Source organism: Chelmon rostratus, chromosome 14 (genome assembly GCF_017976325.1).
Source record: "Chelmon rostratus isolate fCheRos1 chromosome 14, fCheRos1.pri, whole genome shotgun sequence".
Classification (NCBI taxonomy): Eukaryota; Metazoa; Chordata; class Actinopteri; order Chaetodontiformes; family Chaetodontidae; genus Chelmon; species Chelmon rostratus.
In genome coordinates, this window is record NC_055671.1 from 16,327,354 (window position 1) to 16,353,220 (window position 25,867).

The 25,867-nt window shown below is 40.0% G+C and overlaps 1 protein-coding gene across 1 annotated transcript; it reads left to right on the top strand.

The window, feature by feature from the left end:
- The first annotated feature begins 172 nt into the window (after positions 1 to 172).
- LOC121617071 (leucine--tRNA ligase, cytoplasmic-like) lies at positions 173 to 25,033 on the top strand. The gene is made up of 32 exons (XM_041952083.1): positions 173 to 288; positions 665 to 786; positions 1,252 to 1,339; positions 1,488 to 1,568; positions 1,952 to 2,089; positions 2,235 to 2,396; positions 3,052 to 3,164; positions 3,495 to 3,558; positions 3,756 to 3,844; positions 4,006 to 4,231; positions 5,409 to 5,496; positions 6,435 to 6,511; positions 6,791 to 6,844; positions 6,933 to 7,073; positions 7,626 to 7,703; positions 7,925 to 8,010; positions 8,291 to 8,356; positions 8,524 to 8,606; positions 9,982 to 10,120; positions 10,643 to 10,855; positions 12,373 to 12,430; positions 13,202 to 13,265; positions 14,548 to 14,731; positions 16,196 to 16,286; positions 16,574 to 16,714; positions 17,531 to 17,671; positions 19,483 to 19,593; positions 20,453 to 20,563; positions 21,748 to 21,852; positions 22,756 to 22,851; positions 23,136 to 23,268; positions 23,937 to 25,033. The coding sequence occupies exons 1-32, from the start codon at positions 283 to 285 to the stop codon at positions 24,140 to 24,142; spliced, it is 3,555 nt and encodes a 1,184-aa protein (XP_041808017.1). The 5' UTR covers positions 173 to 282; the 3' UTR covers positions 24,143 to 25,033.
- The last annotated feature ends 834 nt before the right edge of the window (positions 25,034 to 25,867 follow it).

The window sequence follows — 25,867 nt, forward strand, 5'->3', positions numbered from 1 at the left end:
GATTCATTAAATTCATATGAGCGTCCATACAGCTTTGTATTAAATGTGTAAGATCAACTATATTAATACTACACGAATCAAGGTCCTAGCTCGTGAGATATCTAAGGATACGACGCCTGAAAAGTTTTACGGACTACATTTCCCAGCCCACCATTCGGATGATTGTGGGTGTCATCAGCCAAGCACCGGTGGCGTGGGTCCCCCTTGTCAAACTGGAAACTATTTGGACTGTTTCTTCTGTCTAAACAATAGAATAGTAAATAGCCCATAATTTGAGCCAAAATGACGGTAGGCCTCGTGATAAATTATCTGCCGTTTATGATTGTTAATGCAGGTTTAGAGGCAATGTGTACGTTATAGCTCATTAACTTACTGTAGCTTTTAGCTAAGTTAGCTAACGTAAGCTAGTTGTCGAGCCAGCTGCAGAAATAGACTTGAAAGAAATCTGACTCAGCTGGAACAGAGATTACATCTGTTTTCTTGTTAAACACGGGTTGAACAGTATTTGTTTCATTTTCTGTTCAAGTCCAGTATTTTCTGCTATATTGTATTCTCTGGTAGTTAACAGTTATTTTTTACGATATAATCTATATTCAGTTCCATTGCGGCTATCACTATACTGGCTTTCCTCTATTGAGATATCTGGCTCATTATTGCATTTCAGGAGCGGAAGGGAACAGCAAAGTTGGACTTCTTGAGAAAGATTGAGGTAGAGATCCAGGAGAAATGGGAGAAGGAGAAAGCCTTTGAGCAGGATGCACCGACAACAGTTGGGGAAAGCACAAAGTGAGTATTTGTTGTCATGAGGAAGGACCTATACTATGTTCTATACCCAAAGATTGTTACTTTCTGTCACACATGGCCTAGACATAGTTAAGTATGCAGATATGTAAGAGTGTCTGTGAGGCAAGCATTTCATATAATTTGCCATACTCGAGAATGTCAGCAGTTTCTGCAGGTGTACCTTCTTCATCTGATATGTTCCTGAGGCAACTATGAGCACCTGGTGTCCTTCATAGATACAGTAGTTGGTATGTAGTGTAGTTTTTTTCTGTTGTTGCCGTTGAGAGAGGATCAAACAAGCCACGCAAGTGTGGGTGAGGCTTGAAACTCAAAGCATGTGGTGCAATTAAGGGTGAGCCTATGACGTGAACACCAACGTTTGCTTTTTGCTCTGACAGAGGTACCAGACATGAAATCTTTTTGCTGTCAAACACATGTTTTGACTGACTGTTCTGTTTGCCTTCCCAGCAAAAACAAGTACTTTGTGACCTTCCCCTACCCTTACATGAATGGTCGATTGCACCTCGGCCACACGTTCAGCTTGTCAAAGTGTGAGGTAGGTTTGCATACAAAAGCAGGCAGATATGAACACTGAGATATTAGCTTCTTTATTTTGCACCTGTGACAGATATTTGAGATGCAAATATCCAACAATTGTGATCACTGGTCTCTGAGTTGCTGCTGTTCAACATTTTTTCCTGTAGTTTGGTGTTGGATACCAATCTCTGAAAGGAAAGAAATGCCTCTTCCCATTCGGACTGCACTGCACAGGAATGCCAATCAAAGTTAGTGTTGTTTCTTGTTTTTTTTCAGTCCATCACATAAGTGATGTGGGTAGTTACAATGATGTAGAGTGGTAGGAGGTAATTTTTATATGATAATTGTCGGTATTGCCTTGTGACAAATCTCAGTGTAGTTTTTGACGTATGATCTGACCTTACGTCCACACTTTTCATTCAACAAATGCAACATGCAAGTTGTCACAACCTTTGTTCTTGTCTTAACTTCCCTGCAGAATTAAAGAAAAATTAAGTGGTATTAATTTAGTTAGTGCTGCATTTTCACTGATATTATACTATCAACTAAATGTTTAGATGCAAATATTTGCTGACTTAATTCAGCCTTTTCATTCTTTCTGGTATTAATACATCCCTATTGTATCTACCAGGCCTGTGCAGACAAGCTGAAGAGAGAGATGGAGCTGTATGGAAACCCTCCACAGTTTCCAGACGAGGAGGAAGTGGAGAAGGAGAACCCAAAGACATCCGATGAAATCATCATCAAGGACAAAGCAAAGGGCAAGAAGGTCAGGATTTGAGGGTATTTTTGAAAAACAGGGAATTTAGTGAATTGTTTTGTCACTACCAACCAGAGGTTTTCATGTGGCTCAGTGTTCATAAGGGGTGTTTCAATTGACCTTATTTTCATCTCTTTTTTTATTCCTCTGTTAGAGTAAGGCAGTGGCCAAATCTGGAACATCCACTTTCCAGTGGGACATTATGAGGTCTTTGGGCCTGAATGACCAGGAGATTGCCAAGTTTGCCAGTGCTGAACACTGGTTGGAGTACTTTCCTCCTCTGGCTGTGAAAGACCTCAAACAGATGGGAGTCAAGGTAACAAATTTTATAACCCAGATTCCAAAAAAGTTGGGCTGTGCAAAACATAAATAAAACAGAATGTGATTTGCTAATCCTTTTTGACGAATACTTAATTAAAAACAGTACAAAGACAATATATTTAATGCTTTACCTTAATTGATTCTTGTAAATACAGTTGGGACAGGAGCAACCAAAGATTGGAAAAGTTGTGGAATGCTCCAAAAACACCTGTTTGGAACATTCCACAGGTAAACAGGTTCATTATTAGCAGGTGATAGTATCATGATTAGGTATGAAAGGAGCATCCTGGAAAGGCTCAGTCATTCACACGCAAGGATGGAGCGAGGTTCACCATTTTGTGAACACATGATTGTGATTTAAAGGATATTACTACATGGTCTCAGGAATACTGTTAAACCTTTAACAGTAAACTCAGCTTGTTTGCAAATGATTACAATCTGTTTTTATTTTACACAGCGTCCCAACTTTTCTTGGAATCATGTTGTATCTAAACATATGTGTTAAGAATTACACACTAAATAACCACAGTCATAAACCCACAATCATCTTTTTGTTTGACCAGAATGTATTGGCCGTGACAATAAAGAAACCAGGTTCTTCATTTCAGTCAGTTGTGCCTAAAACCTGGTGTCATGTCATCACTTCACAGGTGGACTGGAGGCGTTCCTTCATCACCACAGATGTGAACCCTTTTTATGACTCCTTCGTCAGGTGGCAGTTCATCACACTGAAGGAGAGAAAAAAGATCAAGTTTGGCAAAAGGTGAGATGGTTTAGAGTTTTCTATACAACTTGTTCTGTAGCGCTGACCTTGCAGTGATGTAAAAAAGTAAGAGAAGTAGGAAGTGCCTCATAGTATGATAATGTCTTACACTTTAATCTTTGTTGCTATCACGATCAGTTAAGCTGTCTTGCCTGAAACAATGTCTTGTACCAATGTCATGGGGGTAAAAGAAAAGTGAATATTTGAAATTATAACTCTGGTAGTTTCCTGATATTAAAGTTTGCCTTTTAGTTTCAGACAGTTTGATGTTGTGGTATGGCATTGGGTGGTCTTTCAGCAATATTATGACTGTCCCTAACTCTTCTGCAGATATACCATCTACTCCCCCAAAGATGGACAGCCGTGCATGGACCATGACAGACAGACAGGAGAGGTATACTGACCTGACTCACTGAGATAATGTATTAGTAGTAAAAATTGTCATATGAATACACACGGTCAATTGTAAGTCGTATAGCAAACCTTAAAAGGGACTGTGTTCTCACAATTTTGGCCCAATTTTGAGTCACAGGCTGCTTTTACAACTATTGATCTTTATTGAACTGTTACTATCTTTTTCTTCACCTGCAGGGAGTTGGACCTCAGGAGTACACTCTCATCAAGATGAAAATAGTTGAACCGTACACAGCAAAATTCAAGTCCAAAGTCTTTTATAGCAGGTAATAAATTGCAAACATTGTACTGCCAACAAATCTTTTTAGGAAGAATACTACACCTCAGGCAAGTTTTACACACACTTAAGTATTATTCTCATCTTGATAAAATCAGTGCCACTAACTCTTACTTTGAGAGAGAAGTAAAGTGCTAATGCTATCCACAGCGGCATGAAAGGCAAAAACATCTTCCTGGTGGCTGCCACTCTGAGACCAGAGACCATGTTCGGTCAAACCAACTGCTGGGTGAGGCCCGACATGAAGTATGTTGCCTTTGAGACCACCAGCGGAGACGTCTTCATCTGCACCAGTAGGTCTGCCAGGAACATGTCTTACCAGGGCTTCACCAAAGAGAATGGAGTGGTGCCAGTGATCATGGAAATACTCGGACAGGTACTAACTTTGTCTGTTTCTTCCTTCCAGCTGCAAAAAAATTGTAAATAATTTCTTCCAGTTGGCTTCAGACTAATGATATTATAACACAACTATCTAATACGGTTTACAAACAGTCAAGCAGCTTGCATCCTTTGGAGCAGTTGTTTCAAAAGTGTGAGTGTCTCCACCCAAAAGATCAGTTCATTTGGCCACATGTGAATACAGCAATCGCACTCGGATGTGGGACGAGACAAGCAGGCTGAGATCACCAAAAAAAATGGTCTTGCTTCGCTTCCAGTCAAATCCAGGAGCAGTTCTCATGTGGTGTGACAGCAAATGGACGAACCACCAGTGTTTGGTGATGGAACAATTTCAAAAGCTTAACTACACATACATCCATCTGCTGATTGGGAAATCCGTTCAGGAAACAATCTTAGAATTGATCTGTCTATATGTCTGCAAATCATTTGGTAGCATGGTAATATGTGTGCACATCACAGCAGGTATTTTCTCTGATTAACTGGTCAGAAGCTGTTAAAAACTGCTCTGCTTGTATCCTACTTCGTGTACCTTGTCAGTTCATTAAGTCCACAAAAATGTGTGTGACAGTGATCCCACTGTAAATAACCCTGGATCATTACTGTACGAGACGCCTCTTTTTTGTCCTGTCTCTACTTTTTAGTCATTGTTCGGGCGATTTGCAATCTAATAATACTAATTATGCTTGTTATTATTATATAATGACTATACTTATAAGTAGAATTGCTTATAGTTATTTCTTTGTGACATGTTTTTTTGTGAAATATACACATCAAAAGCATTAAGCATTAAAAGCTTTCCCACATGGGTCCTGATGATGCAGGAAGACAGTTGCCAAAACTGTTCAATCAACAAGTCAGCTGTCAGTCTGCTGTTCATTTGTAAACAGTCGGTGTAAACAGGAATGGACCAGATCTGAAACATTTATCATTTTAGCGCCTGAACAACAATGTGTGAATACATCCTAAGACATGCTGTAATATAATAATGTAATCAGTTATTGAAGGCTTTGAATTGAAGCAGCTAAATAATAGTGTAAAGACCATGGGCGGGACAAGGTGTCAATGCTATTGCACAAACAACCTGCAAAAGTGCTCTTGTTAAATAAATTACTCCTGTTCTACCTTCTCCTCTGCATGATTTTGTGTCATTCTAGGACATCCTTGGCTGTGCCCTGAGTGCTCCCCTGACCTCCTATAAGATCATCTATGCTCTGCCCATGCTCACCATCAAGGAGGACAAAGGTATGAGTTAAGAAGTTTGAAAGAATAGCAGAAAAAATTGTTGGAAGAGTCTGCATTGTTTGATTTTTTTCAAGGCAGAAATTTGTCACATCGTCATAGCTGTTGAAAGGCGTCTTTGCCAGTGTTGCTCGCAGCAGTCAGAGTACCCTTGAGTGGGGGCATCTTATTCCTTCTTTAATGTGTGTTAAGTGAAATTGTGAAATTCAGCTGACAGTTGGTGAATAGTTCAACATAAGATACTTGAAATGTGTGTATATCTGTCTGTGTTTCAAGTACCAATGATTTATTCCAGCTCATGTTGCTTCAGGTATTGCTTTCTACAGAATATCTGCACCTATCGTGATCCCTTATCCCTCCTTGTCTTTGATATCCTCAGGAGGAGCTTATGGAAAAATACTAGGGACTCTCAAAATAGCAGTCCAAGGTCACCTTATAATTTATAAAGTGCTGTACTGTGATGTCAAAGGATGGAAGTAATGGCTGTTTTTTTCCCCTGAGGGAGAACATTTATAAAAATATAAAATAGATCTAATTGCATTCGGTTCTATTGGACGTCAGTACTATCTTTTTTCTGGTCTGTGGTGCTCCAGGGGTGCAGTTTGTCTGTTTGTTTTCATGTGTCCTGTTGATGAATTTATGTAAATAGCGATAATTGGAATTTCTGAATGACTAAGTTGAAATGTCAGAATTTCAATAAGAGCGAAATCTCCCGTGGCCAGCGTGTCATCCTGTTTATAAGGGTTATGGAAAGAAATGAGTGAGGGTGAGTCTGGGACTACCTGTGACATTTATCAGTTGCCAGAAATGTGGTGGCAATTGACATTTAGTAGCTGTAAATGTGCAAAATGTAAATCACAGTATCACTGAGAAACAAACTACCTGATTTGCATAAATACATTTTGTGTGTTGGCCTTTTGCCTCGTCTGCGTTTTCCTCAGGCACGGGGGTCGTTACAAGTGTACCTTCTGATGCTCCTGATGACATCGCTGCTCTGAGAGACATCAAGAAAAAACAGGTGACCTCGAACTATGTTTCCACTATGCTGCCATTCAGGGAGCCTTTATACTTCAGATGATGTCTGCTGCAGAGAAACACAGAAAACAGAGCCCATATGATGCTTTTAATGCAATTTGGAAGTTAAGATTCTCATCATACTATTACAACCCTAGTTCAGGTGGATTAAACACTGGTTCTCAAGGAAGAAACTTGACCATTTAAAGACGCATCCATTGCTTAAGTGACACTACATTTCACATTTTATTGACGTTGCTCTAACTGCATACATTTCCAAAAGGCTCTACGGGAGAAGTATGGAATTGAAGACAAGATGGTGTTGCCTTTCGAGCCGGTAAGATGATCTGCACCGTTTGATTTCAGCCAGGTTGCAGCTAGCCCACCAATTCTAAATGCGACTTTACTGTGCATGCACATGTCAGGTCCCTATCATAGAGATACCAGGCTACGGGAACCTGTCTGCTCCTCTGGTGTGTGATGAGCTGAAGATCCAGAGCCAGAATGACAAGGAGAAGTTGGCTGAAGCCAAGGAGAAAGTGTACCTGAAGGGATTCTATGAAGGGGTGAGTCGACTTAATGGTTAATGAGTTAAAAAAAACAACTGCGTAGGTCAGCAAAATGTAAGCCCTCTGCAAACTCCCTGTGGATTTAACTTTAGGTTTGAAGCGTGTATGATTTATCTCCCAGACACAAGCCAAGTGATTCACACCTTAAGGCTGGACTAAATTATTCATTAACTGGTTAATGGATACGTTTCCAAGAGATGCACCAATTCCGATATCAGATATCAGTTTGATACAGACGCTATCAGATACCTTTTTTTTTTTAATAAATAGCAATTCAGTACAGTTATATTTATGTGTTTATTTGCTACATTTCAGCTTATTGGAAATTTAAATGTTACATGCAACAGTTTGCAGGGGGCCACACAGCAGCACATGAAGCAGAGCACAATTCATATATATACTCTGAGTACATATAGGTGTACTCTGAGTACATGATGGTTTGTGATTAGAGAATGCACTGCAGAGATGTGGCCCATTTATTTCTGACAGAACTGCCATAACAGTAAAAGAACTGCATCCGTATGATTGAAATGTTTCTTCCTGTGTCAGATCATGCTGGTTGATGGCTACAAAGGCCAGAAGGTCCAGGATGTCAAAAAACCCATCCAGAAGATGATGGTTGAGAGGGTAAAACATTTTTGGTTCTGATGCAAAAAAGTTTTTGAAGTAAACATTAAGTGCATTCAAGTATTATGTGGTGGAACAACTTTAAATTCTAACTTTATCCTGGATTGCGTTTGGTGTTTTTTTATGCCTGTGACTGTATCTACTAGTTCATAACACATCATGTGTGATACTTGTTCTGTATTCACCTGTAATGATGTTAACTCTGTACTGACCTATCACAGGGTGAAGCCATGATCTACATGGAGCCGGAAAAACAGGTCATGTCGCGTTCAGCTGATGAGTGCGTTGTGGCTCTGTGTGACCAGTGGTGAGTGCGACGTGAATCTTTATGCTATAAAACCTGAAGGGTGTTCCTTAGTAATAGGAAGTGGATCTGAAGCTGCGTGGTAGTGTTGTAGAAACTAGGGGAATAGAAGTGCATATATTAAGATTTCTTTCTTTAGGTAACTTTTTTTGTTAAATGGGTTCATTCTGGAAACAAAACTGGAAATTGATAATGACAAAATATAGCCGAGATGATCTGTATTTGCGAGCTGAGAATGTCTCATTTTGATTAGCTATAAGCTAATGTTATATGTGTCTTTCAGGTATTTGGACTATGGGGATGCAGAGTGGAAGCAGCAGGCCAACGAAGCCCTCAAGCCTTTGGAGACGTAAGACACTGACCTCTGACTTAGTGAATTCCCTTCCCTGTCTTATTTTGCTTTGTGCAGTCTTTGTGCTGATTCCTGTGACGGTCTAGACAATATAGTATGGAGTGTAGAAAACAGACTCTCTTTTTGAAGATTTTATCTGCTCTATTTCGCCCAACACTACACAGGTTTTGCGAGGAGACCAGGAAAAACTTTGAGGCAACTTTGGCCTGGCTGCAGGAGCATGCCTGCTCTCGTACCTACGGACTTGGTGAGCATTGAACTCTGCGTGCGTGTGCATGTGTGTGAGAGAGACTTTGTCAGGAGTGCAGTAACTGCTAATATGGGCGATATATACAGCTACATCTGCTATCACTTCTGCAGCTTTCAAAAGTAATATTGCTTCTTTTGTTAAGATTAAATGTGCCAGCCTGCTAAAGATGAACAGGAGCTGAAGATTTTTTTCTAACTAGTGTATGACTGATGTTTTTGGTCTATAGATGGAGACAGAGGACTGCTGATAAAGCACCTAGCAACAGTCTGCCTCTCTGTTCGTACAGGAATAGATGCAGACTGAAGGCCAGCTGGCATACAGTACAGGCCAGTGCGGTACAGTCCAGGCCTGTTGTAGACTCCTACTGTAGCACTCTCCCCACACATGTTCACAGTAAGAAGCACAAGGTTCTTACTGTAAATGTGCAGATTCCTTTTACTTCTATTTCACTTATTTTCACCATTTTATGATAAATGTGATCACAGAGATAATATTTGCAGACTTTTCTTTTACCGCAGAGAACCCTATCAGCCTTAGACCTAGTAACTAACATAGGTATATACTCTGTGTAAAACTACTAACACCTCTCAGAAATGTTTTAAATCAATTATGTGATAATGTTTTATTTTTCTTGAGTTAAATTCAAATGAATGGAAAAATACAGTGTGCAAGAGTAGGTGCATTTATTTTTTTATTTGATCATATCAACATTTCATAATGAATGTTGCTCAGAACTCATTTATGTAGCGTCTGCTCGAAAAAAATTAATGACTGTTAATTACTGCTCAAGCTTGCAGTAATTTCGTGTTTTTAACCATCGAAAGCTGGTAAAAGATCTCAATCGGCATTCACTGGAAACACAAAAACATGAGCTTAGCGCTTTAGAGGGTGATTGAGTACTTTGTCCTTCATAACCAACCCCCCCCACACACACACAAACACCCCACACTGTTTTGCCCTAGAAATTACCAAAATTGAAATTTGAGGAAAAGCAGCGAATTAGCGAGTGAAAAAGTTGCTGGTGTCTGTTACAGCAGCTGGTCAGCCACTTGTGATTTGGTTGAGTTAAGTTTCAAGTTTCAATTTTAAGTTTTACATCTCGGCTTGTTTTGCCAAGGATTACATAATAAAGCCCAGGACTTATTCCACTGTGTTAGCGTTTTTCTTGGCACCAGAATGTAACCAGCTTGACAAGATGGCAAACGCAACAAAAGATTGTGTCAGCACAGAGGAGACAACAATTGTCTGTCTTCATAATTTTCTGTCTCTTTCGCTTTCTCTCGAATGGCTGTGTGCGCGTACCTCTCTGTGTCTGGATTTGTGGTTGCGTGTGTGTCTGCGTATGTGTTCGCACGCCTCCTGGTTACCATAGGAACGCGGCTGCCTTGGGACGAGCAGTGGCTGATTGAGTCACTATCGGACTCCACCATCTACATGGCTTACTACACTGTGGCCCACCTCCTTCAGGGAGGTGTGCTCAACGGACAGGGAGCCTCACCACTGGGCATCAAGTACGGACGCAGTGCACATGCATGCACACAGCACACACCTGCACACTAGAACGAGGGTTAACTGATTCACTCTGCCTCCTTATTCGCTGCCTCTCCTTCTCTTTCTGCCTTCAACGGCCATAGACGTGGTTCACCTGAGGGAGGAAAGACTCCGAGTTAATGAATAAATTTAATCATTTCTTATGGCAGGTGTTGCTTTTCAGAGTTTTTTTTTTTTTTGTCGATTTGTTGCCTGTTATTCATCCATGAAATAAAATAATAAAATTGATAAACAAAACATCCACGCAATGACAAATGCTGCCTTTCACAAGTTTTTAAGAAATCAATTCAAAGCTCAATGTTGTTTTAAATAACACCAAATCTCTTCGTCAGCGCTAAGATGAAAGGGCAAAGAGGAGTGGAACACACCCTCACACACACATTTCATGCCTTCTTTTCACCTTGCTTTAATCCAGTACATCCCTCCTTCTAGCTTTGACCATTCTCGTCTCCTCTTTTTTTTTTTTCTTTTCTTTTCCACAGGCCGGAACAGATGACCAGAGAGGTGTGGGACTTCATCTTCTTTAAGACGTCTCCTTTCCCCAAGACAGACATCCCTAAAGAGCATCTACAGAGGCTGAGGAGGGAGTTTGAATACTGGTACCCCGTGGACGTCCGTGTGTCTGGCAAAGACCTGGTTCCTAACCACCTGTCTTACTACCTGTACAACCATGTGGCCATGTGGCCCAAAGACAAGTGAGTTTGTCCATGTGATTTGTTTGTTTGTTTGTTTTGTTTTTAAATTAGGGTCCACTTAGCTGTTATCTCCTACATGTTTGATGGACTGTTAAAAGAATAGTTTGACATGTTATTTGCTTATTCCCTTTCTCACCAAGAGTTAAAAAAATAGATTAAAAAAAAAAAAAAACTCTTTCATGCCTGTATGGTAAAAGTGGAGCTACCTGTGTCTGTCCAACAACAACAAGCTGTGGTCAAAGGTTGCTTTGACCTCACAAAACACGTTTTTGGCCACCACTCAAGAATTCATATGACGAATATCACGCTTCATAGGATCATTGGAACCTTCTCAAGCAAATAGTTAACAAATTTACCTAATTTAATCATTGCGTTCATTCTGTTTATTGCTGATTTCCTCTTAATTTTAACTCTGTATAACCAACCACATCCTCACGCTCAGCTACATCTGCTTCCACTAATATTGTGAACATCTTGGAGCTGCAAGCTTAAGCTTTGGGGCGATTAAGCTTCTTCTCAAGAGAAAGTGAACATGTTCAGGATTTTCCTTGGAGACATGTTGGCTCTGTGCTTGACACTGCTTTCTCATAAACAAAGGGGTAGATCCCCCGTTCATGGATTTGAGCAAAAGATGCCAAACATTCACTAGTTCAAGCTCATCTAATATGATGACCTGCTTTTTCTCTGATTTTCTTTTTCTCTGTTTTGCATTAATGCAAATTGAATGTCTTTGGGTTTTGGGCTGCTGGTAAGACAAAACAATCAATTTGAAGTAATGGGTAATGATGGCCGGTTTTTGAAAATATTTTGATATTCTGTGCATTAAACTGTTGCTTGAGAATTTGATCTGCAGACTAAGCCACATTGAAAATCAGCTGCTGCAGCCCTACAGACATGGATTTATGTTTTAGGCATTAGCCTCCTTGCTGCAGCATGCACCTCATTGATTAAACACTCAGTTCAAATCCCAGCTCTTCAAGAACATGTACAATGTTGAGTTACCCTTACATGATTTATAACTCCAGCTTCTCGAGCCTTAATCTTCAGTTGCCTACATAAACTTTCTAGTTTAATATTATTATTCATCCTCTTTCAGTAGAATCTCATCATGATGATCATATTTTATTATTGTTTTACAAATTAATGATTCCCAGCAAATAGTAATTAATACAAGGGTTTGAGGTTTTGTGTTGTGTAGAGTACTATCTAATGTAAAGCATAATATTGGAGCACCTTTCATTGCCTTAATCAATAATTTGATTAATTTATATGCAATTTTGTGTACTTTGGTTAAATGGCAATACATATCAACAGTGGAAAAATGCCTTTATTGATACCATGATCATGATTTTAACCCAGTAATATGCATTTGTTCTGTTGCTGTGGAAAGGTTATCAGATTTAATCGCTCATAAAAAGCATTAAATTTGGATCCAAAAAGCAAAGTTGGGTTACGTTGATTATAGTGGCAATGATGGTGAAGATGACACTAACGAGAACATCCTCTCTCATCCGCAGTGGGAAGTGGCCGCAAGCAGTGCGAGCCAACGGGCATCTGCTCCTCAACTCTGAAAAGGTTTGGGAAATATGAATTAATGCAACCCCAATTCCAAACAAGCTGGCTGTAAGCTGTGTAAAGCATAAGTAAGGCCAAATACATGTTCTCAGTTGAAAACAGCACAAAGACAATATATTTAATGTTTTACCTCATCAAGGTCATTGATTTTTGTAAATATCAGCTTATTCTGAATTTGATGCAGCAACGCGTTTCAGATAAGTTGGAACAGGAACAACTAAAAGCTGTGAAAGCTGTGGAATGCTCCAAAAACACCTGTTTGGAACATTCCACAGGTAAATTGGTCACAGGTGACGGTATCATGATTGATTGATTGAATGGCTCAGTCATTCACAAGCGAGGATGGGGTGAGGTTCACTACTTTTTGAAACACATGATTGTATAAAGGATGTTACTACACCGGCTTAGTTGGAATAGGGGTTGTTTTTATCGATTTGTTATTAAGGTTTTAATATCAGGGGAAAAGGTCTGGTCCTATCTGATGTAGTGTGGGATTGTTAACTGCTGACAGAATTAAAGCATTATTTTACTCTATTAGGATTGTTATGTTTTGCAGCAAACCTTTTTGTATTTAAAAACTGCTCCTCTTATGTGCCAGTAATTAACTAGTGTTTGATGTTGTTAAGAATTTTAATTACTGTGCTGCTGATTTGCACTGCAAACACAGTCTGTGACACGATGGTTTTATTCCACTCCGCTTTGTAAGGAACTTGTGTGGGCGGGCGTACTTGAAAGATTCTGGCTGCTAACATCTGTTTTCCTATTCACCAGATGTCCAAATCAACTGGAAACTTCCTCACTCTCACCCAAGCCATTGACAAGTTCTCAGCAGACGGTACACTCCGTTTCCTCTTGATTTATCACCCTCCTGTGCTCTGTTTCTTATCTTTTACTCCTCTCGTGTGATTTTCTTTCAATATCTCTGTCACGTTTCATTGAAACTCTGGAGAAAAACACATCGGGTGTAAATCTAGAACAGATTACAATGTTCTCTCATAGTGCACGGGCCATTACACTTGATAACACTATAAGCATCTTTTGTCCCTTGCTGAGGATAATTAGAAAACGCCCCATCTTCATAAGATAGCTGAGGTGTTGATATTGGGTGCTATGAGCTGAGCTATTGTGTATGTCAGATTCCTTATACTGCACCATAAGCAATGAGTTTCTGTAGAATAATTTGATGTATGCTTTACTCAAAGTGTAACCAATAATTCAGTGTATGTTCAACATGATCTCTCCACTGGAAGCAATAAATTAATATCCAGCAGCTTTAAGACATTATTGCCTTGAAAATGTTCCAATCAATCGTGCATTTGCATGATCATCATTCCAGAGACGTAGTACCTCCTACTGTCTCTCCACAGCACAACAAGATACAGAGGGAAGATGGTTTTTAAGATATAAAATGTATAGGAACATGAGAGGAAGAACAGGTTTGTTGTGAGAGCGATGCCTGATGTTTGGCATCCATTTTGATGATGATCCATTTTGGAGTATTGAGTCGTATGTTGTTCATCTTTGTATGTTTATCCGGTTATCAGCCTGTGTTTTCTAGCTATGGTTGTTTGATCTGGACGGGACCTTGATATCCCTCCTGCCTCAGTGTACCTCAGGATTAGTCGATCCTCCTTTTGTGTTTTTTTGTTTGTTATTTCTACCCCGCATTTTTGGGTTTGAATGACCTGAATAATAGATAGACGTGTCTGTTGTGTCTCGAGAAGCTGTCCTGGCGTGGAAGTAAAGAACTTCATGGCCTGACAGCGGATAGACGTATTAAGTTGACTTCCTGTCTGAGAGCTTGGAGTGATGTCTGCTGGGTATTTGAAGTTTTCTCAGACTGTGGAATTCTCCACAAAGCCTCTGAACCTCACCTGGTTGTTGAGAAGTATTTTGCAGAAGAGAAGTGCTGTGTTCAGTGTTAGCGTGTGTGCCATATGATTAAGGGGGCCGATATTGGATATTTAATTTAAGCAAATTACAAAGGCAGCGGTGAGAATGGAGGCATTGGCCATGCTTTGAAACATTCACTACAACTTCAGACATGTTATATTACATCTGTTCTGCTGCTTCCTGTTCTACCTCCTGTTAAGACTCCTCTTCATTTCCTCTCTCAGGCATGCGTCTGGCGCTAGCCGATGCCGGGGACACGGTGGAGGATGCCAACTTTGTGGAGACTATGGCTGACGCTGGCATCCTGCGCCTCTACACCTGGGTGGAGTGGGTGAAGGAGATGATTGCCAACCAGAACAACCTGAGGACAGGACCTGCAGACACATTCAATGATCGGGTCTTTGCCAGGTAGATGCAGGAGTTCATTAAGAAGGGGAAGACAGGTGGATTTATAGCTCACACCAGTTATTTAATTAAATTATCATAAAGGGCTAGTGATTATTTTCACTATGATTTAATTATTCTGCCGATTATCTCCACAATGAACTGTTTTAGGTTAAAATGTAAAAAAAAATATGAAAAGTCTTCAAATTGCTTCTTTTGTCCAGAACCCAAAGGCTCCTTATTTACATCATGCAGCAAATCCTTACATTTATGAAGCCGGAACCAGCACCTTTGACGTTTTTGCTTGAAAAATGACGGAAAGGATTAATCAATTTAACAATATAGCTGTCAATTTGTCTTTCAAACGACTAGCCGATTAATCATCCAATCATTGCAGCTCTGCTATCACATGAAGCAAGGCATATGCATGGGGTTTGAGATCATGGTCATCAAGCTAATCACTGAATTCAATTCCCCGCAGGAATGGACATGAGATGGTTAAATAATTTGAGCATGAAGCATTTGTTTTTCAATCCATTGTGCTTTATTTGCCTGAATAACAGTTTAAAGAAAACCAAAACTAGTGATGATAACATGTTATATCAAGGTACACATATCCATATCCTTTTTAACATGCATGTTAGCAGCATATTGACTCTTCAGTAGTCATCATAAAGCACTTTTTGTTGTCTTACTCTGGGATTTAGTTGGTTAGGATGATTAAGGGTTAGGTTATTAATATTATAATTCATGAACAATAACTTCCTTATTTACTATCAATTTGCAGTAATTAGGAGGTTATTGAAGGAAAACTGCTGAGTTAATGAACTCATAGTTGTAGAATAAAGTCATGCAGAATAAGAATAAGGCATTAATAAGTGCTTTGTAATGACTAATAAAGAGCCAAGATGCTACTAATGTGCAAGCTAGTAAGCACTTAGTTCATGGTGAATATGTATACCTTATTATGAAGTGTTCTCCAATTTATTCATTAGTGAAATCTGATATGGAAATACAGCAAATGGTCACATTGGTGAAACCGAAAACTACAAATTTTTAGACTTAACTTTGAAAAGTTACTGAATTGATAAAGAGATGAATCTCTTATTAAAATTGTGATTGATACATTTTTAATCAAGTAAATCATTTCAGCTCTGGTCTATATTGAGCAGGAAATAAAATGTCGAGTTTAACATGTTGTAAGGTGGAAAAAGGTGAATTTAGTCTGTTTCTCCTCAGGTTGCATTGAAGTGTGTTTTCATGAGCTTAGGTGAATTGATTTTTTTTCTTTTTTGTTGAAAAGTAAAAATAAGATATACTGTGGCCAGTTAGCACTCAGAGGCGAGACGTGAAACTAGGCAACTAAGAAGACACCGAAGGACTGGCCAACAGAAAATCCTGACATTTCTGACTCGGCTTCTCAGTGCTGAAAAGTGAATGGTAAACTGACTTTGCAGATTGATTGAAAGGATTTTGTGTCCTGTCTAGCGAGATGAATGCAGGCATCTTGAAAACAGAGCAGCACTATGACAGGATGATGTACAAGGAGGCTTTGAAGAGCGGCTTCTTTGAGTTCCAGGTAAATGAGATGTCTTTTTATTAAAAAAAAAAAAAAATCTCTACACACTCTCTTAATCATCATCATTATATCTTAAGGACGAGCGCGCTTTTCCCTAAGCATTTAATGAGTTGATATTATGGCTACTGCGGTGACAGATTAAACAGTAGATGGAGCATAGCATGACTGAGGATTCAAATCTCTGCCTGAGCATGTGGGGAATTCACTGGATTGAAGATAGATAGTTTAGGAATCACACAATAACCGATGATGATGACCTTTTAAACTGTTTTATGTATGTTGTGCAGGCAGCCAAAGATAAATATCGTGAGCTGGCTATCGAGGGTATGCACAGAGACCTCGTCTTCCAGTTCATAGAAAGGCAAACGCTGCTGCTGGCCCCCATCTGCCCACACCTTTGTGAATACACCTGGGGGCTGCTTGGCAAGGTAAGAAACTATGGATTTGGCATCATAAAGTGAGTTTCATGTTCTGAGTTGCCTGCATGCTCTGAGTGTGGGTTCAAATGTGACTCTCATCCTCTCGTCCCTTTTGTCTTTCATGCTCATCTGCCCTGTAAAACAGAAAGTATGAAAGACACATTTAAATTTCCTGTGTTCATTTATAGCCATGAACACACCTGGGAGCAACAAGCTAGGCGACATACTTCATGTAGGTCTGCAGAAGCACAGGTCCCACTGCTCATTTACCTGTGTGAAATGGCTCCTAACATGCACACACATCTCCCTCTGTTTGTGTACGTGTCCACCTGGAGCTTGTCCTCGCAACATGTCCTTTTTTTCTTCTCGCCGCTTTGAAAAGGAACGCACGCGCTGTTGCACGTTCCCAGCAGCACAGAGAGCCAGGAATATTTTAACACTCAAATTTATGAATATGAAAGAGTGCTGCTGCGCTGCAGATGGGTTTTCGGTTGTCGCTTAGCAACAACAAAAGCCCCATAACTCTAATCATGTGTTCAGCACCGCCAGCTAAAGAGCTAAGAGGCACTCAGTGGACACAGAGGTACACACATCATTCTGGGATTCTCACACATGCCCAGTTAATATGGTGTGTGCCTAGTTGTGTTAGGAAGGAGCTGTGACTGGTGGCTGTGTAGTTAATAGGATTCTGAAGCTCCGGTGGACATCCAACTTTTGTTATTTTTTTCATTTTCCACACAAAACACTTAATACCAAAATGCATTAACAACAGTCTTTTCCCGTCACTCATCTGCCATCCCTTGGATCTCTCTCTTCCTCTGATAGACCGGTTCTCTGAGGAAGGCATCCTGGCCTGTGGCGGGTCCAGTTGACGAGATTCTGATCCGGTCCTCTCAGTACCTGATGGAGACCGCACACGACCTCCGGCTGAGACTGAAGGCATACATGCAGCCCCCCAAAAACAAAGTAAGAAGTGCCTCTGCTTGTTGTGCCACATGCTTCACTGCCACTTTCCTTCCACTCTTATAATGGCTTTTTTGAGTAATTGTGAAAAACGAATATTGATTTCAGAATTGATTGCTTTCTTTTTAATAGTTTTTTATGAAATCCAACACTTGTCTCGAAGTGCATCAAGTGTGGTAATTAAATCGGAGGCAGCGTTGTGTCACAGTCTTTTCTCCCTCGGGTGTTGTTTAACAGTTTCATGATTGTTTGATGGGGAGCACAATGAGGCAGAAAATAATAAAAACAGCACAATAAGAAGCTTGAAAATAGCATTTTATCATATTTGGTTCCAGTATACAATCTTCTTATCGAATCTGAATTTCAAATCGCTAATTGAATCTGTTTAGGATTATAAATAACAACTAATTCAAACCAAGAACTTAAACTCACACTTTGTTAAATAACATATTCACAGTTCAGAGAAATGATAAACTGATTGTTTTGTACTTTGCTGCTTAAAAGACAGAAGGTGTATTTTTTTGACTCAGAGCTTTGCAAATCTGTCTACTTGTCTACGCCTGCTATGAACTGGATCAAATAAACAGGCTGTTTTAAACATGCACACAAAACTAGGAATCGTCTTTTTAATGGTCCACACCCAACAGTTGGACACAGCCTTTGTAGATTATTGGAGTTGTCTCCCTTTTTCTCCACCAATGCATCTTGTGCCGTATATTGACGGTCTAAGAATAGAGGGTGTCGTGTGCTGTGCAGAAGCCCCTCAAGGCAAATTTGTCATGTTGCGCTATATGAATAAAAATTGACTTTACTATCCCTTCAGATACACTGGAAGTCTGTGTTGTGTTCACAGCAGGAAGGTTGGCCCATTGTTGAACAGCTCGGTATTCCGATAAGTGGCTGTAGACAGCTGGAAGAAAAGCTAAACAAGTATTGACGAGATTTGAGACAGCCGACATCTCGGGCTTCCAGACCACTGTTATCGATTTGCTGAATATATTTTGTTGCCGTAAAGGCAAGATGGAGGGATGATGGAAAAAGAGGAGAAAAAGAAAATAATCATGTTCTCATACATGTATGTTAAGGAGGCAAATAAACTTTGTTTGCAAAAAGCATCCCTAGCTGGAGCCATGAGGGGATGTGTGACACATATGATTTTGTGAACATGCAAAAGTCTATATATTAAAATGAATCAATTAACAAATTAAAGTCAGAGTAATTATTAATTTTCACTAGTAGTATCATACGACCTGTGAACATAAAACTTCCTCCACAAACATAATGCAATGTCCACCTTCAGTTCAAGTAACAGGAATGATACCAAAATTGGAGTTATTCAATTTTTTTGTACTGGCATTGTAAAGTAAAGGCTGTATGACTTACCACAATACTACCTTTATGTTGGTAATAATGTTTTTTTCTCTCTACATAATATGTCTATTAATCACCTTCATGTAATTTTTGTAGTTTTTAAGTTAAGTAATAATATGCTTTCACATCAAGTCTCATTTGTGGAAACACACATACAGGCACACACACACACAGTATAGGACAAGAGTAAACTTGACAGCTGTCACATAAAATAAGTTCACAGATCCCCATCTTCATTGTAGAAAATCACACACACACACACACACACCAGCTTGCTTCTTGAATAATCCATACACACTGTGTTTTTACATTGAGGCCACCACCCACCCCTGAAATATGCTGTCACTGTACTGAATAGATGCAAAACCATCAAAGTCCATTGTACCTATGTGGATAAAGGAATCTCAAATGCTCCTTTTCTATGCTGTTTTTTCCTCCAACAGAAAGGTGACTCAAAACCCCCAGCCAAACCCTCTCACTGCACCATCTACGTTGCCAAGAGCTACCCGCCATGGCAGCACAGTGCCTTATCCCTGCTTGGCAAGCACTACAAGGTGAGAGACATTCATGCACAGCGCTAATCTTTCACCCCATTTACATCTGATATTAAAATGGGATCCGTATCCAGATACATTGGCGGATGATAAACTGATCTGATCTTGCCTTTGGGTTTACAACTGGTATTTTTAAAGCGTCCATCATTATCCTCACTGAGATCGGATCTCTGTCCTCCTGAGCAAAACCTGCACAGGAGTAATTTCAGGTGGCATCAAATTACCCCCAGACACTTTTAAAAAGTTTATTTAAAGAGTTTTGTGAGTTGTCGAGTTCGGGAAAACAACAGCAAATGTACTACATTGAGTTGACATTGTGTCATTTTGTGCAGGCGTGTTGTCGTATTGGTATGCAGGCTACTCTGTGATTAGATAAATTACAGTATATGCCGTGTTAATAGCAGATCAGCTGCACAGATGAGTGCAATGCACACTGTTATTTCTTACTCTGCACCCATAGTGCTTTGATTTTTCATGCAGTTCTGTTGAATAACGCATCTTTTGGCGCTTTCATGGCACACAACAGCAGTTATTATCAGTAATTAGAGGCGTGTTTCTTTCCGCCTTATCACTTGCTTTCTAAATTTAAACCTATATTTTATGATTGCTAAAAACAAATAAGGTTATATTGTGTACAGCAGCCAGTATGTTGCACAGATTGTGTTCACATCTGCCTAAGATCCGAACACAGTGCGAACCAGACTACTTCCAGGTGGGGTCAGGCAGATCTGATCACATTCTTATATTATGATGTAAGTTGCACTGTTTTCCAATAGCTATTCAGTTCACCTCTCTCCATCTCTGTTCCTGTTTGTCTGTTTGTCTCTCTCTTTTTTTTCTTCCTTCGATGTCTGTCCAGAGCAACAATGGGGTCCTTCCAGACAACAAAGTGATAGCGAGCGAGTTGGGAGCTCTGCCTGAACTGAAGAAGTACATGAAGAGAGTCATGCCTTTTGTAGCCATGATCAAGGTAAACCTGGAGGAAACAGAGGTGTCAGTGTCGTAGCGTTTGTGTGTCAGTGTAAAGGCACAACCTGCCCCCTCGCCACTCTTCTATCCCGGGCAATGTAATAATTGTTTAATTCCAGCATTGTACACGTTTCTTAAGTAACTAATCTACTCAACTTCTCCATAAGGCACTGCTATGCTTCAGATTGGTGTGAAGTCTGCCCTGGTGATTATGTTGAAAGCTTGGAGACTGCATCATCAGAAGCTTCTTTTTTTTTTTCCTTTATTCCTCTTTTTGTTGAACATTGACAAAACTGCAGCCAATGATAAAACAGATTGAACAACAGTGTTGCATTGAAATTCACAAGAGATTTCAGGAATGCTTTGTCTGCAGAGTTTATTGTGTTTATTGATTAAAAGAGTACAACACACACTTGTGACAGGCTGTCTCAGCTTGTTCCTGTGTTTGTTTGCTACGTGCATAAAAATTTGAAAATGTTCTGTTTTTCATCAACAACTGTAAGTCTTTGTACACAATTCCCATTCCCACCTTTCACATTGTGGCTGCTTTGCATTCAGATTATATTTAGTTGAGGTGTTCTTTTGATCTAATGCCAACATTTACTTTATAGATTAACGCATGGCAAGATGGTAAAAAAATAACATTAAAGTGTCACTGCAGTTATTGCTTTTTATTTCAAGCTGTATATACACTTAAGGTCAAGTTGCTAATAAATGATCGGAAGTGTGATTCTTATTAAAATTTTAGTTGTCATCTCTCCCAGCTGCCCACGGCTTTGTTCAGGTGTTGCTGTTTCACTGCAGGGATCAAACAGAATGAAACTAATAAATAGTCATGATGAGCTTTGTGTTCGTCCATGGCTTGTCTCTCAAACCGGTCTTTCAGCTTTCAAGTTGTCTTCTCTTTCCAGCTCTCCTTGTTTGTTTTGTTGTCTTTTTTTCCCCTTAATAATCTCATTGTGGCAACATGAGCATAACAATGAACTTTCGGCTTAGTGCTGAAAAACCTGATTTCTTCAGAAGGTGGATGCAATATTCCGTTTCGTCCTTTTCTTCTTCTGCTGCTGCTGGCTTGTTAGAAAATGTAGCTAAATTAAACTGTTCATTCCTCAGGAGATGTCACATTATTTATTCATTCTTGTATGCTTGATTCTGATTATTTGGGCTCTGCTTTGTGTTCTGTAGGAGAACCTGGAGAAGAATGGGCCCAGGGTCCTAGATCTGGAGCTGGAGTTTGATGAGCGGGCAGTTCTGATGGAGAACCTGGTCTACTTAACCAATTCTCTAGAGGTATGTTTTGTGACCCACACTAAAATCAGACATGACGTTTAAGGCTGACCCCCACTCAAACGTCTGTCGTGGCCGAAAACACACCCAAGGGGGTGTGTACATTTTTGTTAGCCCAGAATTGAGCAAAGTTGGAAATATAATACTTGATTTGTTGAGGTTGGACAGCAACCCCCAGTAGCAAAAAACATCCCCGCTCCAGCAGTATTTTATATCCCAGGATATGAACAGTAAACTGAGCAAGTTCACCTGATGAGGTTCTATTGGTCTTTAGATAAATGTCTAGCTGCAACATGCAGCTACAGCACTTTGGTTTCCTCCGCTTTAGAGCTTGAGCTTCATTACTTCTGCAAAAGTCAGTTGAGACAATCCTGATCTCAGTCAGTAAAAGCCTTTAATACTTTTGTCTGCACAGTAGCTTAGTGTAGTGAAAACGTAAAGCCAAAGTCCCTGAGATTCTCTGCTGAAACCAGCACAGATTTCACCACAGGAAGGAAAATTGTACATTATCAATGTCTGAATCCAATTCCCTTGTTTCTGATTGATCATAGCTAAAGATAAGCTGCCGCTCAAAAGACAAATTGATATACACATATGCTGTATCATGTAAGGCTGGAATAGGGTGAGATATTGTACAGATGAATGCTGAGTATATGCTTTGGTTTATGCTGCAGATGGTTTGAGAAATTTACAGAAGTAGTTTACAATCCTGTTATTTGCGATCTCAAACTTTATGACTGGGAATGTGTGGCAGAGAAGTGTAAAGCTAGATGTTGGGTCTCTGATCACTGCCAGAGCCTGGTTAACACCATCAGCATCTGCCAGCGTGCATACCAAACACACCTGTGTACACACTGTCTGGGGCTGGACCAGATTATCATTCTTTTTTACATCTCTCCTCTGTAGTTGGAACAAATAGACATCTTGTTTGCATCTGAGGCTGACGACAAAGTGAAGGAGGACTGTTGCCCAGGGAAACCGTTCAGTGTTTTCAGATCAGAGGTAAATGCTTTTGGTTGTGTGTCGTTGCTCTCAAAGCAGCCTGTGTGTGTGTTTGTGTGTATGTGTTAGAGCACCAATGTAAGCGTATTTTTCACCTATTTATCAGCTCGTTTGCATATTTGCAGTATGTTCGTGTTTGTGTGGGTTCATCTCTGTATGTGCTTGTTTAACTGTGTGCAACCCTCCTGCAGTAGTGTCCCTGATGAATAAAGTGTTTCTTGTACACTCAAATTGACAATTAAACTGTTTGTTTGTGCATTTGTGCTGTTCCTGTGTGTCTCCAGCCTGGAGTGTGTGTTTCCCTTGTCAACCCTCAGCCGTCCAACGGCCTTTTTTCTACAAAGGTTGACATCCGACAGGGGGACAGCAGAGACAGCGTCATCCGCAGGCTAGCCAAGGTCAACAGACTCATCAAAGGTTAGTAAGATAAATGGGTATGCAGCAGAGATTTATAAACTATGGGTAGGAACCCAAAATGAACTTGTTAATTTGCAAAAACATGAATGTTATAATTTAAAGAGGATGAAAATATTTACTCAGTTCACATGAAAATGTTTGAGTTTATAAGGGTGTGCACAGGTTATTAATTTTAAGGTGGAACAGGTTACATCTCGTTCTAGAGTCCATGTAGTATCCTTTATACAATCATGCGTTTACAAAGTGGTGAACCTCGCTTCATCCTCGCTTGTGAACGACTGAGCCTTTCCAGGATGCTCCTTTCATACCCAATCATGATGCTATCACCTGTTACCAATCAACCTGTTTACCTGTGGAATGATCCAAAGAGGGGTGTTATCAAATTCAGATAAACATTTACTTACAAAAAATCATCAGTGAAGTTGATGAGGTCAAACATTAAATATATTATAAGATAAGATAAAAACCTGGGTATTACAGCAGCATGTAATAGCAGTTGGAAAGCTTACACTTCTCAATCACTTCCCTGCTTACCTTTATTCCTCTCTGCACTCTTATTCTAATCTCTTACTCTGCATTTCCTCCATCCCTTTCTCTGTTCCCCTCTCTTTCCTCTGTCTGTCTGTCTCTCTCTCTTACCTCACCTCCGACCTTGCCACCTTCACCAGATTTGTCCAGAGTGAAGCTGATGAGGTACGAGGACCCCGTGCTGGGGCCTCGCCGCGTGCCCGTCCTGGGACACGAGGAGCAGGGCAAGTTGCCCATCTCCAGCAAATCTGTGTTCAACATCAATCTGGAGGAGAAGAGGGTCACCCTGGCCGACAACGGCCTCACCGTGGACATCGGGGACACCCTGGTTTATCTGGTTCAATAGAGTAACAATCACTATCTCTGTCTCATACACACACACACACACACAGGCACATGGGGGCTCATTCAGCAGTAAATCATTTGTGAAAGGTTCAAGCACACCCTGAAATGTTACAATAAAGTGGGTCATTTTGACTCAAAGCCATAAAACACTGACTCAAAACAAATGTATGATTTATAATGTATGTTTCTGTACTGCACCACTTCCTACTGCACATGGTATTAGATTTGACAGATGTACAGGTTCTCACTGTTTTGCACCTCTTCTCTGCTGAATGTGACCTAAATGGATATCTGAAACGAATGGGACCTGAAAAGTCTGCTTCCATCTTCCTTTAAATAAAAACACACACACACAGACTATCGAGTCTATGATACCTGAATTAGGTGCTTTTAATGGTGTGAAGAAAAAAAAAATACAATTTTGAAATTGTCCCAAACCTTCCCTTAAGGATTTGGTATTGGAGGATCACACCAGAATTCAAATTCTGTTCCGTCTTTTCATTGTCTGTTAAAGTTTAATCTCGTAATTTTTCTCCATCGGCCAATCTTATTCCTGTCTGATATGATTCACAATAAATAAGCAACTATCTGTATAATGAGGCTTTTAAATAGTTTTCTTCTGAAAGCAACAAACATCCACCACCGTGTCCTACTTTGTTGCTGGCCAACCACGTATTTTATGTTATTACATTGTGAGACTCTCCTGCATCTTCCTGAATGCCTGTTGTTTTCATATAGATGGTAATGTGTCTGCTGTGTTGTTTTATACATTGAGGGTGAGGTATATTGTTCCCTCATGTTTTGTCAGCCTGTCAGACAGCTTTCCTATTTTCTAGCCGTGGATGGTGCTTGTCTGACTTGTGCTTTTCCAGAGAAATAATAAAACCTATGAAATATTCAGCCCCCTTGTTTCTTGTTTCTTTGTTGTCTCTCTGTGTTGTTTTATTTCTTATGAGGACATAAATAAGACAACTGTTCCCCTCAAGAATAGGTGTCTTGACGTAGTGTGTCATGGTTTTTGCGAAGTTGTTGGATCTTTTTCCCTGTAGGGTAAATGTTGAGGATAATCTTGCAGCGTGAGCAGTCTTCTGATGACGACTATGTGCACGAAGTGTAGCTGTGACAGGATAGCCGTTAAAAATTTAGCAGTCAGACACCTACGGGCAATATTTAAAGGTTATTTGGAGTGGTGACATGCAAAGGATATAGCCAATAAACTCCTTCAGGCGAATGAGTAAATAAAATATTGGCATAAATAAACTTCCTTGTTTTCACTTGGGTCAAGATACTATGGAAGCCGAGAATGGCCGTGATTGCAATTATTTTTTTATAATGCTATGCTATCATCTCGATAATATTGTCTCAAGATAACAAGAAAACTTCTGGATTCACCCCGGCGGGCTTGACAGTGATCTTATAGGTGGAAATAAGATTGGATCAGATGAACCAGACACACAAAAGCAGCTTTTCCACAATAAAAGATACACATTTGCTTTCTAGCTAGCTTAAGTATCAGATGAGAAGATACCGCTCACATTTGTATGCTACATTTGAAGCTAAGTTATCACCACCTGGCTAACATAGCTTAGCACAAAGACTGGAATGGGTAAATAACTAGCCTGGCTGTGTCCAAAAGTAAGCAAATCTTCACACCAGTGCCAATTAACACCTCTGCTGTTTAATTACATAACTAAAGTTTCTAAACGAAAAACCGCCCTTTCTCGTG